The following is a 14,154-nucleotide window of genomic DNA, read 5'->3' on the forward strand; positions in this document are numbered from 1 at the left end:
GTTCTGACTTCATCCTATTTATGTCTCATAATTTTATAAACTTCTCACATCTCCCTTGAACCACTGATGTTCTAGAGAACACTATCCAGGTCTATCCAAACTCTCCCTGTAGCAGAATCCAGGCTGCATTCTTGTCAACCTCTTCTGCACCCTCACCAAAGCTTCCACATCTTTCCTGTAATGGGGCGATCAGAACTGCCTGAAATACTCCAAATGCGGCCTAACCAAAGTCCTATAGAGCTGCATCATGACTTCCTGACCCTTATATTAAATGACCCTAGCTATGAAGACAAGCATACAATATGCATTCTTTTTCACCCAATTTTCTTGGGTTACCACCTTCAGTGAGCTATGAATTTGGACTCCCCAAGTTCTCTCTGTACATCAATGGTGTTAAGTGTCTTCCCATTAACTGTATACTCTCACCTTATATTCAAACTCCCAAAGTACAACACCTCATAACTTGCTCGGTTAACACTTGCTCGGTTAACTTCCATCTGCCATATCTCTGCCCATTTCTACCGCTGATCTATATCATTGCTATATCTTCTGACAGCATTCCTCACTGTTTGTAACTCCTCCAATTTTGGTTTCATCCGCAAAATTACCCATCAACTCACCTACATCCTATGCAAAATTACTATATCATACTATCATATATCTACATCTAATATCTATATCAATTTCTATATATACCATCTATATATATCCTCTGTATATCTATATTCTATATATATATCTCCAATATCTGAATCCATATATCTATATATCTATCTATATATATATATACAGCATCTATATATGAATCCCCAACATCTTATATCTGGATCATATATATATATATCTATCTAGGTGGGAGATTGCATCTATCATGTGGTCCTATCCCTATCTATTTCGATCGAATATATATCTTGAATCCCCAACAGCTTAATCTGGATCCGGCAACTTTCACGTGGTCCAATTAAATAATCAACCCGGCATCACAACAGAAGATCAAATAGAACAAGTTGTCGTACAACTTTAGGCTGTGCACGCTATACGCAAGATGAAGATGATACCACATGATAGACATTAAAAAAAGCCTGACTAAAGTCCATCTACACAACATCCACCATCCTACCTTCACCAATCTCCTTTATCACTTCTTCAAAAAACTCAATTAAGTATGTAAAACACAAGTAGAGGCTCATTCGTTTCTGGGCATTTACTGTAAATTGATACTTTCCTCTGAAATATAAATGTTGTAATAATTGGTATTGATAAAATTCTAATTAAGGAAACATTAGTATCTGCATTTGTGAGCTTGGCATTGATCATGTCTGTCCAAAGATAGTGTTTCTATCACATTATAGATTTTGTTTTATAACCAACCTATTTTCAATGAAAAATACAAGTGCTGTGGGGTTTTGTCTGTTTATGAGTCTGAACCAAACATCATTTGTGTGAGATTGCCACAAAATCCTGGTGCAACTCAGCTGGCCAGGCAGCATTTCTGGAGATGTCATAATCACCAGCCTTTCAAGGGCATTTGACCAAGGTCAATCCATGCTGGCCTTCCCCGAAATGCCCACAAAATAAATGAGAGGATGTATCTTAATAATTTAAGTGATGTTCAGATACACTGATCTTATTAAATGAGAATACAGATGATTGTTTCAAGCTGAGATTAACTTTGACCCAGAGCATATGTTGCATTAGATGGTGCGTATTTATGGCTTCCCTTGCATTTCTTCCGCAGGTTCAGAAGGTGTAGTATTTGAACAATCAGTGGAAACGCCTCATGTCAGAGCTGAGTCTTCACAAGAGCTCAAGTAAGTAATTACCTTGGATATTTGTAGTCATCTTTCTTCGATCGAATGCCAATTGTTTCAATTTTCACTTAATACACAGCTATTTGAAAGACCAGTGATCATTTGGAAAATAAGTTAGGATAAATAGGTATTTTTCATTCACAAGCTTTAAAATCAGAACTTCCAGTTATGAGATTCCAATTCTAATATAACATAGAAGAGTGGAAAGACTTTGCATTTGTACCTGTACCAAGGAATGCCTCTCCAGCTTGTTTGAATGACTACCGACCAGTGGCCCTCACCTCGGTAGTCATGAAATGCTTCGAGAGCCTGATCAAGAACCACATCTGCACCTTCCTCCCTCACAGCATGGACCCGCTACAATTTGCATACCATCTGAACAGATCCACGGACGATGCGGTCTCCCAGGTTCTGCACATCGCTCTCTCTCACCTTGACCGTCAGAAGGGGGGCGATGTGAGGATGCTGTTTATAGACTTCAGTTCAGCCTTCAACATGATAGTCCCCACCAGACTTGCTGAGAAGCTGCTGGAATTGGGGCTTAACACTCCCCTATGTGCCTGGGTCCTGGACTTTCTCATCACTAGGCCCCAGGTAGTCAAAATGGGAAGACATACATCGAACACCCTCACCTTGAACACAAGATCCCCCCAGGGTTGCGTCTTCAGCCCCCTACTGTACTCCCTGTACACACATGACTGTGTGGCTAGGTTCAGCTCCAACTCTATAATCAAGTATGCTGATGACATTGTGGTGGTGGGCCTGATCTACAATAACAATGAGAAGGTCTACCGGAAGGAGATGACTGATCTGGCACTCTGGTGTCAGGACAACACCCTCCTCTTGAATGTCATAACAACTAAGAAGCTGATTGTGAACTTTAGAAGGGCACAACATCCGAGGAAGTACACGCCACTGAAGATAAATGGGGATACTGCGGATAGGGTGAGCTGCTTTAAATACCTGGGAGTCAACATCATAGAGGACAGAGGATCTGCATGGACAACACACGCTGTCGCACTGGTGAGTAAGGCAAGGCAGCGCCTTTACCACCTCAGGCAGCTGAGGAAATTCAGAGTCTCCCTGACGATCCTTCAGTGCTTCTACTTCTACACTCGCCCCCCCCTTGCAGAACCTATACATCAGAAGGTGCAGACCTAGAACCAGCAACAGTATGGGGGACCCCTACCACCCCAGCAATGGACTTTTCCAGCTGCTACGGTCAGGCAAACGCTTCCGTCATCATGCCGTGAAAACAGAAAGAATGAGATGGAGTTTCTTCCCACAGGCAATCAGGACTGTAAACTCTTATCTCACCAGGAACTAATTTACTGTATTAATTTACTGTTGTGTTGTGTCTTTTTAAAAATGTTGTTTTTTTTTCTAACATGTAAATACTGATTCTGTTCTATTCTGTTCTGTAGTTTTTTGCACAATCCGCAGGCATTGCCACTTTCATTTCACTGCACATCTTGTATGTGTATGTAACAAATAAACTTGACTTGACTTGATTTCCTAAACAGGCTCTTACTTGAAATAAAAAAATAAATAAATAAAACTGTAATTAAACAAGAAGACAAGCATATTCATGGTGTGAAAAAAAATTGAGCTTTCAGCACAATGCCTTTCTTCAGAACAATTAATGCAGCTCAACGCAACTAACTAAATAGGATAACGAATGCTATCTCCTTTGCACAAAAGTAGCAAAGGAAATGAACAATAACACACTAAACCATGATGGATATTGCACACCAGCTGTTGAAACCGCTGAAAGAAAATAACAATGAAAATGCAAAAACAAAAAATGAAAAGGTTTTTTAATTTAGCTAATAATTCTCTGCCATCCTGAAATTATTCGTATTTCCAGTTATTTCTCCTGCCTCTTCATTTCGCATTATCAGTAGTTTTAGGACAGTTTCCTAAATGTTCTAGCCTAATTTATCAATATACATTAATGGTAACATTATGAGTACATTAAGAAATGTTTGTGCATGCAGCTTCTTTTTCTAAGTCTTTGTCTGAATACGGCCTGATTCTTTTCTACAAAATCTTTTATGAGACGCATTTTTAAATGTCTGTATCTATTTATTCTATTCTACCTGCACCAACCTGCTGATAAATGCTGAGCCATGCTTGTGAACTCAAGACATCTGAATAAGCAGAGCACTCACCTTGGATAGTCTTGATCCCAACAATTTGTTCAGAGAAAGAAGCTGGCCTAATCCTCATAGAGGTGCTTAAATGATTTCCATGGTTCTTTTTTTAATTGGCAAGCATACCAGAGGTAATATTGGTTAACAGAAATCAATTAAATGTTTGCCAAAAATTGCGGAGTGCTGTTCAAAGCAATGGACTTGAGGGTGGGATGAGGGGTGATCTTATAAAGGTGTGTAAAATCATGAGAGGAATAGGAATAGAATCAGAGTAGGTGAATCGCGGTCCAGAGGACATAGGGTCAAGGTGAAGGGGAAACGATTTCACATGAATCAGAGGAGTAACGTTTTCACACAAAGTGTGGTGGGTGTGTGGAACAAGCTGCCAGAGGAGGTTTATCTAGGTTATGCGGTTATGCATAATTTGGTGGATTTCAATGAGATTCTCTCCCCTCATGTACGTTCCCAACCCCCCCCCCCCCCCCCCCCCCCCCCCCCCCCCCCCCCCCCCCCCCCATCCCCCCCCAAGTTCAATGAATATTGTCAAACAAATATTTAGAAGGAAAGGGTCATTCAGTTATTGGATTTTAAGTTGTCTTGTTTAATTACTTGTGTTCGTTGCATTACTGACTAACCACTTTTTTCATGTTCTTTGTTTTAAATGTAATAGTTTTTAATAAATTTTGTAATGGTAGACACAGTTAACTCTCATTACAATCAATTACAGCTTTATAGCTGAGGGTGTCCACTTGAGACAAGAAACTGCAGATGCTGGAACATTAAGTGAAGCACAAAGTGCTGAAATAACTTAATGAAGGGAAAGGAGAGATGATGTTTCGGGTAATGGCCTTTCTTCAGACTAGAGACCACACTGAGGGGCCTCCCAGCTTTGAGTAATGTCAATAGTTATCAGAAATGTTTTAGGAGGAAGCCTCTACGAAAGACCATGCCTCTAGACTTTGGGATATGGAGAGACAGCAAGATCCAGCCACAGGAGTTTAGATGAAGGGAAATCCAAATGTTGACTGAGCCAATATTACCCAAGTTTCAAATGTATGGCTTCAAACCTGCTGACTGTACATGTATTAATGCCGTATACAGTTCTCATAAATTTATACAAATAAAAGTTCCTGAAGCTGAGGATTGTGCCCATTTTATAGCAGAATATTACTATTCCTATCAAGCAGCTCTGTGCTGTCTTTTTTGCTAGCAATGTTTTGAAATGTTAAGAAAGGCTGTCTTGGTTGATGTGTACAAAGAAATAGGTGTCTGGAAGGGGAACATATTTCAAGGATGACGATGACATTACAACTCTGCTTTTTTCATTTTGTGTTGTCTCCAGATAGATTACCCTCAGATATTTTTATTTTCTCTTATTGCATGTAGCATTGCTGTTAGTGTTCATCCAAATGTCACTTAATAAACACTATGTGCAGGGCAGCAGGCTTCCCATGGCTGGCACTGTCTGCAGCTTCTGGAATATTTTATTGTCTGTATTGTATTTGAGATACCTACCTTAATTGTGAAGGCAGACAGCTCCAAGTTAGAGTGTTGACAGCATGCAAGCTGACTGAACTGACAAGAGAAACAACATTCTCTAATTTCCCCAATCCTATTTCCCCGGAACTGGAGAGTGAATAGGAATGAACTGCTAGAGGAAGTGACAGAAGTGGGCAAAATTTAAAAGGCGTTTGGAGAGTAAGGTGTTAGAGGGATATGGGGCAAATACAGGCAAATGGGAATAGCTCAGGTAGGCACCTTGGTCGGTGGGTCAAGCTGGGCAGAAGAACCTGTTTTTGTGCTGTATCATTCAATGACTAAAATAATATTTTGAGAATAATAATTTCAATATTTATATATTTATAGAGCTCTAACTGCTCTAGTTTTATGCCATTTTTTTAACCTCTTGTTGTTAATGCAGCTTTTCCATTGAAATCATTGCACATTATTCATTTCAATATTAGGAATAGTTTTCAATTTGTATGTGCCCTGACAGAGAAATGGCACATTAGAAATATCAAAACAGAGCACCAGATTGAGTAAAAGAGCATTTTGACGACACTGCAATACAAAATAGAATATTATTTGATATCGACCAATTAAAAAGATGTGAATTGCAAAATGCATCTAAATCTTCTTTTGTTGAAATTATCATTAAGATAGCTGCTTCTTTTGAGATCAGTACCCAGTTGATCCATTGTGATTGTTGTTGCAGCAACTTTATGTCTGAAGACGCTCACTATTACTTATGCTCACATTATGCAGAAACAATTGGCAAGGGATTAAACTCAAAAATCATATTTGTGGTCTTCCACCACACCAAAGGTTAGGTAGCATCTACAAAGAGAGAAATTGAGAATTATTTTGATGAAAGGCTATGGACGGGCAATGTTATTCTGCTTCTGACTGAAGAAAGGTCTTCTTTGAGCCTGAAGAAGGGTCTCGAAATGTCATCCATTCCTTCTCTCCAGAGATGCTGCCTGTCCCGCTGAGTTACTCCAGCATTTTGTGTCTACCTTAGATTTAACCCAGCATCTGCAGTTCTTTCCTCCACACAATGTTAATTCTGCGATACTCTTCACAGATGCTGCCTGGTTTCCTTAGCATTTCCTGAACCTTTAGTACAAATTTCTGATTTCTTAAAATCACATCAGGTTTTAATTTTTGTTGGAGATCTTAATAACATAATATTCAATCTAGACCTTTTATTCCATTCACTTTGTTTTCTGAAGTATTTTGCTCTTGCAAGGTGATTATTTACTGGGTGAGTACATAGTGAGTTTAACCATCCAGACTCAACAGTAGTCATGCATTGAAACTGGTGAGATCCATACTTCTGTGTTCATGGAACAATGATATTGATGGATTCCCATGCCATGCTGGATGCCCCAAGCATTGTGATGGGACTTCACTCTCAGTCTTAAGCCAGGATGGTGACCTGGTGCAGGATTTCCAAACATATTCACTTCCATTGGATCTGTGGTGAAATTATAGGACACCAAGGGAAATGTTAGTTTTATTTTTTAGTTTAGTTTAGTTCAGAGATACAACGTGGAAACAGGCCCTTCAGCCCACCAAGTCCGCACCGACCAGCGATCTCCGCACATAGAAACATAGAAACATAGAAAATAGGTGCAGGAGTAGGCCATTTGGCCCTTCGAGCCTGCACCGCCATTCAATATGACTGATCATCCAACTCACTATCCCATCCCTGCCTTCTCTCCGTATCCCCTGATCCATTTAGCCACAAGGGCCACATCTACCCCTTAAATATAGCCAATGAACTGGCCTCAACTACCTTCTGTGGCAGAGAATTCCACAGATTCACCACTCTCTGTGTAAAAAATGATTTTCTCATCTCGGTCCTAAAAGAATTCCCTCTTATCCGTAAACTGTGACCTCTAGTTCTGGACTTCCCCAACATCGAGAATAATCTTCCTGCATCTAGCCTGTCCAACCCTTTAAGAATTTGGTAAGTTTCTATAAGAACCCCTCTCATTCTTCTAAATTCTAGCGAGTACAAGCCGAGTCTATCCAGTCTTTCTTCATATGAAAGTCCTGCCATCCCAGGAATCAGTCTGGTGAACCTTCTCTGTACTCCCTCTATGGCAAGAATGTATTTCCTCAGATTAGGAGACCAAAACTGTACGCAATACTCCAGGTGTGGTCTCACCAAGACCCTGTACAACTGCAGTAGAACCTCCCTGCTCTTATACTCAAATCCTTTTGCTATGAATGCTAACATACCATTCGCCTTCTTCACTGCCTTCTGCACCTGCCTGCCTACTTTCAATAACTGGTGTACCATGACACCCAGGTCTCGTTGCATCTCCCCTTTTCCCAATCGGCCACCATGCAAATAATAGTCTACTTTCCTGTTTTTGCCATCAAAGTGGATAACCTCACATTTATCCACATTATATTGCATCGGCCATGCATTTGCCCACTCACCCAGCCTATCCAAGTCAACTTGCCGCCTCCTAGCATCCACCTCACAGCTAACACTGCCCCCCCAGCTTCGTGTCATCCGCAAACTTGAAGATGTTGCATTCAATTCCCTCATCCAGATCATTAATATATATTGTAAATAGCTGGGGTCCCAGCATTGAGCCTTGCGGTACCCCACTAGTCACTGCCTGCCATTCTGAAAAGGACCCGTTTACTCCTACTCTTTGCTTCCTGTCTGCCAGCCAGTTCTCTATCCACATCAATACTGAACCCCCAATACCGTGTGCTTTAAGTTTGTATACTTGCACACTAACACTATCCTACACACACTGGGGACAATTTACCATTACACCAAGCCGATTAACCTACATACCTGTATGTCTTTTGGAGTGTGGGAGGAAACCGAAGATCTTGGAGAACACCCATGCGGTCACTGGGAAAAAATACAAACTCTGTACAGACAGCACCCATGGTTGGGATCGAACCTGGGTCTCTGGCGCTGCAAGCGCTGTAAGCAGCTACTCTACCACTGTGCCACCGTGCCGCCCAAGAGAGAGAATTTTAAAAAACTATTACAATCAATTACAGCTTTCACCATTGGCAAATCTATTCCCCGGCTTTTCCGGCTTCCAAAGGTTGACGGGGAATTTTAGGAGTAAGTCCTCCTCGGATTACCACTCATGGCCCAGTTCCACTCTGGACCATGCAATGAGACTCCAGGCTACCTAAATGGGTTCTCCGAACCTTGCACAGATAAGTCCAGATGTGGCTGGACCAAAGGTGTTAATTCTGGGTGTGGGACTATTGAACCAATCCGGCCCACTCTCTTGGTATCCAAAGCACCAATTCAACACCGGAACTTCAGTTTTGTCAATTCAATTTATTTTGCCATTTTAAATGCTTAATGTCTTTATTACTGCCAATCAGCCCCCTTGTTACTTACAGAACATTTCTTCAGGGTTTATTTTTTGTTAGAAGTCTTAATATTCAATTTAGATCTTTTATTCCATTCACTTTCTTTTTCCTAACCCTAGTAATATCAAATTTCTCTCTACTTTATTTTCATCTAAGTAAACAAAATATCAAAATGATCTGCCTTAAGGAACACTTTCTCTCTCAGTTCCCTCCTAATTTGATCTGATTGATTAAGGAATCAGATAATTGCTGCAACCTGTTCGATAATTTCATTTAGAAAAATGTAAAATCTTAACATACAAAGCCCAGTCCAGTCTTGCAGTAGGTGTAGTTAGAATCTGTGAAAACAAAAATTGTGGCCCAACACATTAGTGGATTATTTATTGCTGTGATCAATAAGTCTCAAAATTTACAGGAAATGTTTATACATTAAATTATATTAACCTATTTGGGTCTACATGGCTGGAAATAAAGGATGTGTAAATCCGTAACTTCCCTGATTACACGATATCCCCAAAATGCATTCTTGCCAATGGTCACTGACAGCTTGATACCAGCCAAGTCAGAACATTTCCAGACTGTAGTTTTCTTCTGATCATATCACCAAACCTTGGCAAAATAGACATCATCAATCAACCCAAAACATCACTTCCCTTTTCTCCAGAGATGATGCCTGACCTGCTGAGTAACTTCAGCATTTTGTGCCTATCTTCAGCATAAACCAACATCTGCAATTCCTTCCTACACATCATGATAGTTTAACCGCAAATCAATTGATGCTGGATTATCCAGCCTGGATAATGGCAAAACGAGATATGAAACTCTCCAAGGGTGAAGTAACATGTCATGAAAGATATTAGACCTGAAATGTTAATTATTTTTTCTATTGCCACAGATGCAGTTTGCCCTGCCGAATATTTTCAATATCTCCTTTTGTTAATTTAGATATTCAGCATCCACCATATGTTGATTACCAGATGGTCTGCTTGTTAGTATTCTGCCCTCCTTTGTTACAGCTAACCTCTGATATTTACACATAATTTCATCTGACAATGACTTTGAGAACTGAATAAATAGAAGACCTGATACCAAATAAATTATAGCATCAACATTAAAAGGAACAAAACAAATAACAGAAAGTTGTAACAAGAATTTCACTAGAAAATAGTAGCCTAGTAATAACGTATAAAAAAAGAAGAGGTGTTCCCATTCTCAAGCAGTGAAATTCTTGGACAGATGTGTCGATTAAGATGTTGGAAGTGAAAATAAATTTATATTTAAACTAAAATCATTGCCAATGAAGAATTTTCCATGTACAATATCATTCTGCATTAATCCAAAATGGTATTTAATCATTAAAGGCTCAAAGGCTCTTTCACAAATGCCTTGAGATTGCACAGATCAATTAATATGTATCTTCTAAGTGATGAAGGTAAAATTAAACATTAGTGAACCAAACAAGAGCTTTATGCAACAGGAATGCAGATCAAAGATTTGAACGCTAGGATCAGTGGGTCAGAAATGTGGTCATTCAAATTTAAAACAAATTTTGCATGATGGAAAATTGATCATTTCAGGAGTGAAATATAGTAGCTTCCATTTCCAAATCATTCGGTGTCAAGCTGGATATTCACTGAAGCCTTCCCAGAGTGATTCCACATTGTAAGCCTGCATTTCTACATCAGTCACTTCCATATCAATGTAACTCACCAAGCAACAATCCATTTGGAATAAAGAAATAGACACAAAGTATTGGAGTAACTCAACGGGTCAGACAACATCTCTGGAGAACATGGATGAATGTGAGATACCGATGCTAATGTAAGATGCTTCAGGTCAGGACCCTTCTTCAGCCTGGTGAATTCAAATTTCTTCAAACTCTTCTTTCTATAATAGTAATAGAATCATACAGCATGGAAGCAGGCCCTTCGCCCAACTTGCCCATGCTAACCGACATGCCCCATCTATTCTAGACCCAGCTGCCTGCATTTGGCCAATATCACTCTAAACCTATGCTATCCATGTACCTGTCCAAATGGCTTTGCAGGTATCGCTGCTGCCACACAGTTCCAGCAATCCAGGTTTAATTTTAACCGCTGGTGGCATCTCTGTGGAGTTTGCACATTCTCCTTGCAGTAGTATGGGGTTTCTTTTTGTCCTCCAGTCCTGCAGTCTCCCCTCACATTCCAAGGACATGTTGGTACTTGGTTACTTGGCTGTTATAAATTGACCTACTGTCTGGTGGAGGATTGGGGTGTTAATATGAGAGAGAATAGGTTACAATAAATAGTGAGGGTATGTGATTGTTCTGAGAGCCTAGCATTCTTGTATGCAATGAAGAAACATAAATGTAACAAAATTAACATTAAATGTTTTTATTAAAAGAAAACTGCAAGTTTTATTGCATGAATAATCTCAAACAATAGTTCCTCTGCTTGAAAGCGAAGGTAAACAAATTTTAAGAGCAGAAAAAAACATGTTTCCCCATTCAATTTCTGAACCTGTCACTGCAACATTCTTCATTCTTCCAAATCCGGTGCGGTCACAGAAATTTTATTTTTGTTTTCCACCTTAATTCACAAGGTTTTTAAAATTAAATTGGTATCTTGTCTTTATCCATGATATATCAAAAGATAATCCATGTAAGACATCGATAATTGTTTAGTCTTGATATTGAAAGTGAGTTTCAGAAATGCAACCTGATAAAATGAAGGGTATATGATGAATACATGATGATGATTGTAAGATCCAAATAAATTAACCTGAACATAGTCTGATATCAATCTATTTGTGAGTATATTTAATTGCCTGTGGATTCAACGCGTTTGAACATGTTCTAGTGTTCTCACCCATACGTTTAACAATTCTACAGTTGTATATCCCAGGATAAGAATGGATGAGGAAAGCTGCAGCCTGATTTTTTACTTTCCTACTCATAATGACAGCCAGTAATCCTACTAGTTCTGAAATAATTCCAAGGGTTTGCTCTGAATTGACATAACCAAAAATCCATTCCAATTGTACTTCAACCTTTCAATAAAATCTACAGGCACAAGGAACCGCAGATACTGGAATTTTGAGCAAAACACAAAGTGATGGAGTAAGGCGGGCGGGTCAGGCAGCATCGGTGAAAGGAATTGATAGATGATGTTTCACAGAAGGTGAAGAAGGGTCCATTCTCTCCACAGATGATGCCTGGCCCAATGAGTTGCTCCAACACTTTTTGTTTTGCTTGCAAATAAAATTAGCCCTTATCAGGTGCAAATCTTCATCCTTTTCCCTCCCTTTCACGCTTATATTTAATTTACAGCTTTGCTTGAATTATTCGCTGCTGCTCTTCATCACACAGGCATTTTCTTTCAGAATAACTTACTCCAGTATTTATTTTAATTTTATATTTTCTGCAGCTTCCATTGTTTAAGCAACCTTTTTGTGATACAAGATTGACAAAGGCACAATAAAGTATGACACCCATTAATTGAATTCCATGTCCTAAAATGATACAGTGTGGAAACAGGCCTTTCAGCCCAACTTGCCCACACCGGCCAACTTTTCGCTACACTAGTCCCACCTGCCTGTGTTTGGTCCATATCCCTCCAAACTTGTCCTATACATGTACCTGTCTAACTGTTTCTTAAATGTTGGGATAGTCCCAGCTACAACTACCTCCTATGGCAGCTTGTTCCATACACCCATCACCCTTTGTGTGAAAATGTCCTCTGGTTCTCGATTCCCCTACTCCGGACAACAGATTCTGTGTATCTACCCAATCTATTCCTCTCATGATTTTATACACATTATTGGAGGAATTCACTCCTGCAACAGTAGCTTTCCCCATGGGGCCCACTTTAGACAATCTGTCCTTGGAAATGTATGCATACAACTAAATTGTTGTTGCCACTCCATTGGCGCATAATATACAAACATAAAAACACAGGACACAATTTAAAAACAATGTTACAAACTAAGTATTAAAATAAGTAAGTAATCATTAAAGCGTCAAAAACTGTAAAGTATCTTGGAAATAATGCGGAAAGACTCAAAATGTGGGAGTAACTCAGCGGGACAGGCAGCATCTCTGGAGAGAAGGGATGGGTGATGTTTCGTTAATCAGACTAAGTAACACACTTTGAAAATGCTATGACTTAAGGGTTTGGTCATTCAGGGCTAAAAATGACTGTTTTTAGCACCTTGCACATGCCTCAAAGTCTGATTCAACATCAGAAGTGTGACTGTTGCTACGATAGTTTAGAGACTCATAGGCAAACATGGTGGCCATGTAAAACAAATATAAGTGTGCTTCATACATGTTAATAAAGCTTGTGCTTGAGTCAGGATTATTTTTGAACTGATGTCGGAGCAAGCACATAATGTTAATTTTAAGCTTTCCCAGTAGGTCTTAATGAGAAATGTTACAAAGTGGTTTTCACAAGCAGTATTCCTAGGATCTTATTTCAGCAAGGCCTTTGATAAGTTTGTGCATGGGAGGCTGTTCGGGAAGGTGAGATTGCATGGGACCCAGGGAATGCTGGCTAACTGGATATCAAATTGGCTTCATTGTAGGAAGCAGAGGATGGTGGTGGAAGATTGTTTATGAGACTGGAAACTTGTGACTATTGGTGTACCTCAGGGATCAACGTTGGGTCCGTGCCAGTTTATCATCCATATCCTCTCTACACTCTATACCCATGGCTGTGGGGCCAGATATGGTTCTCTCATTAAATTTGAATTACGAATCATGATGAGTCAGAGTAAAGGAGGGAGATCGATTTCCTGACTGAATGGTGCCAGAACAACAACCTTTCTCTCAATGTCAGCAAAACCAAGGAAATGATTAATAACTTTGGAAGATGAAGGTCGAGGATCCGCTATCCTGTCTTCATCAACTGGTCAGTGGTGGATAGTGTCAACAATTTCACGTTTCTGAGCCTGCATATCTCTGAAGATCAGATTTGGACTCAGAACATTAATACAAACATAAAGCCCATAAACGCCTTTATTTCCTTAGAAGATTGAGGAGATTTGGTAAAAACTCTTTGCATTTATCTTTTCTAAACTAAACTACACCTCGATAAGAGCAACCCTCATTCTTCTGCGCTCCAAGGAATAAAGTCCTTGCCCAAAGTCAACCTCTCCCTATTGCTCAGGTCCTTGAGTCCTGGCAAAATCCTCATAAATCTTCTCTATACTTTTTTCCTAATTTACATCTTTCCTCTAACACGATGTCCAAAACTGAACACAATACTCCAAAGGTAGCCTCACTAATGTCTTGTATGATTGTAACATAACAACCCAACTCCTTTATTCCATACCTTCACTGATGAAGG

The 14,154-nt window shown here is 39.6% G+C and overlaps 1 protein-coding gene across 1 annotated transcript in view; it reads left to right on the forward strand.

Moving 5' to 3' along the window:
• LOC129697235 (zeta-sarcoglycan) overlaps nt 1-14,154 on the forward strand; it is an 877,180-nt gene that overhangs the window by 823,675 nt on the left and 39,351 nt on the right. Inside the window, exon 6 of the mRNA XM_055635588.1 lies at nt 1,739-1,811. Coding sequence (XP_055491563.1) covers nt 1,739-1,811 — 73 coding nt within the window. The remainder of the gene's footprint in view (nt 1-1,738; nt 1,812-14,154) is intronic.

The sequence above is a fragment of the Leucoraja erinacea genome, chromosome 1, assembly GCF_028641065.1.
Source record: "Leucoraja erinacea ecotype New England chromosome 1, Leri_hhj_1, whole genome shotgun sequence".
Lineage (NCBI taxonomy): Eukaryota > Metazoa > Chordata > Chondrichthyes > Rajiformes > Rajidae > Leucoraja > Leucoraja erinaceus.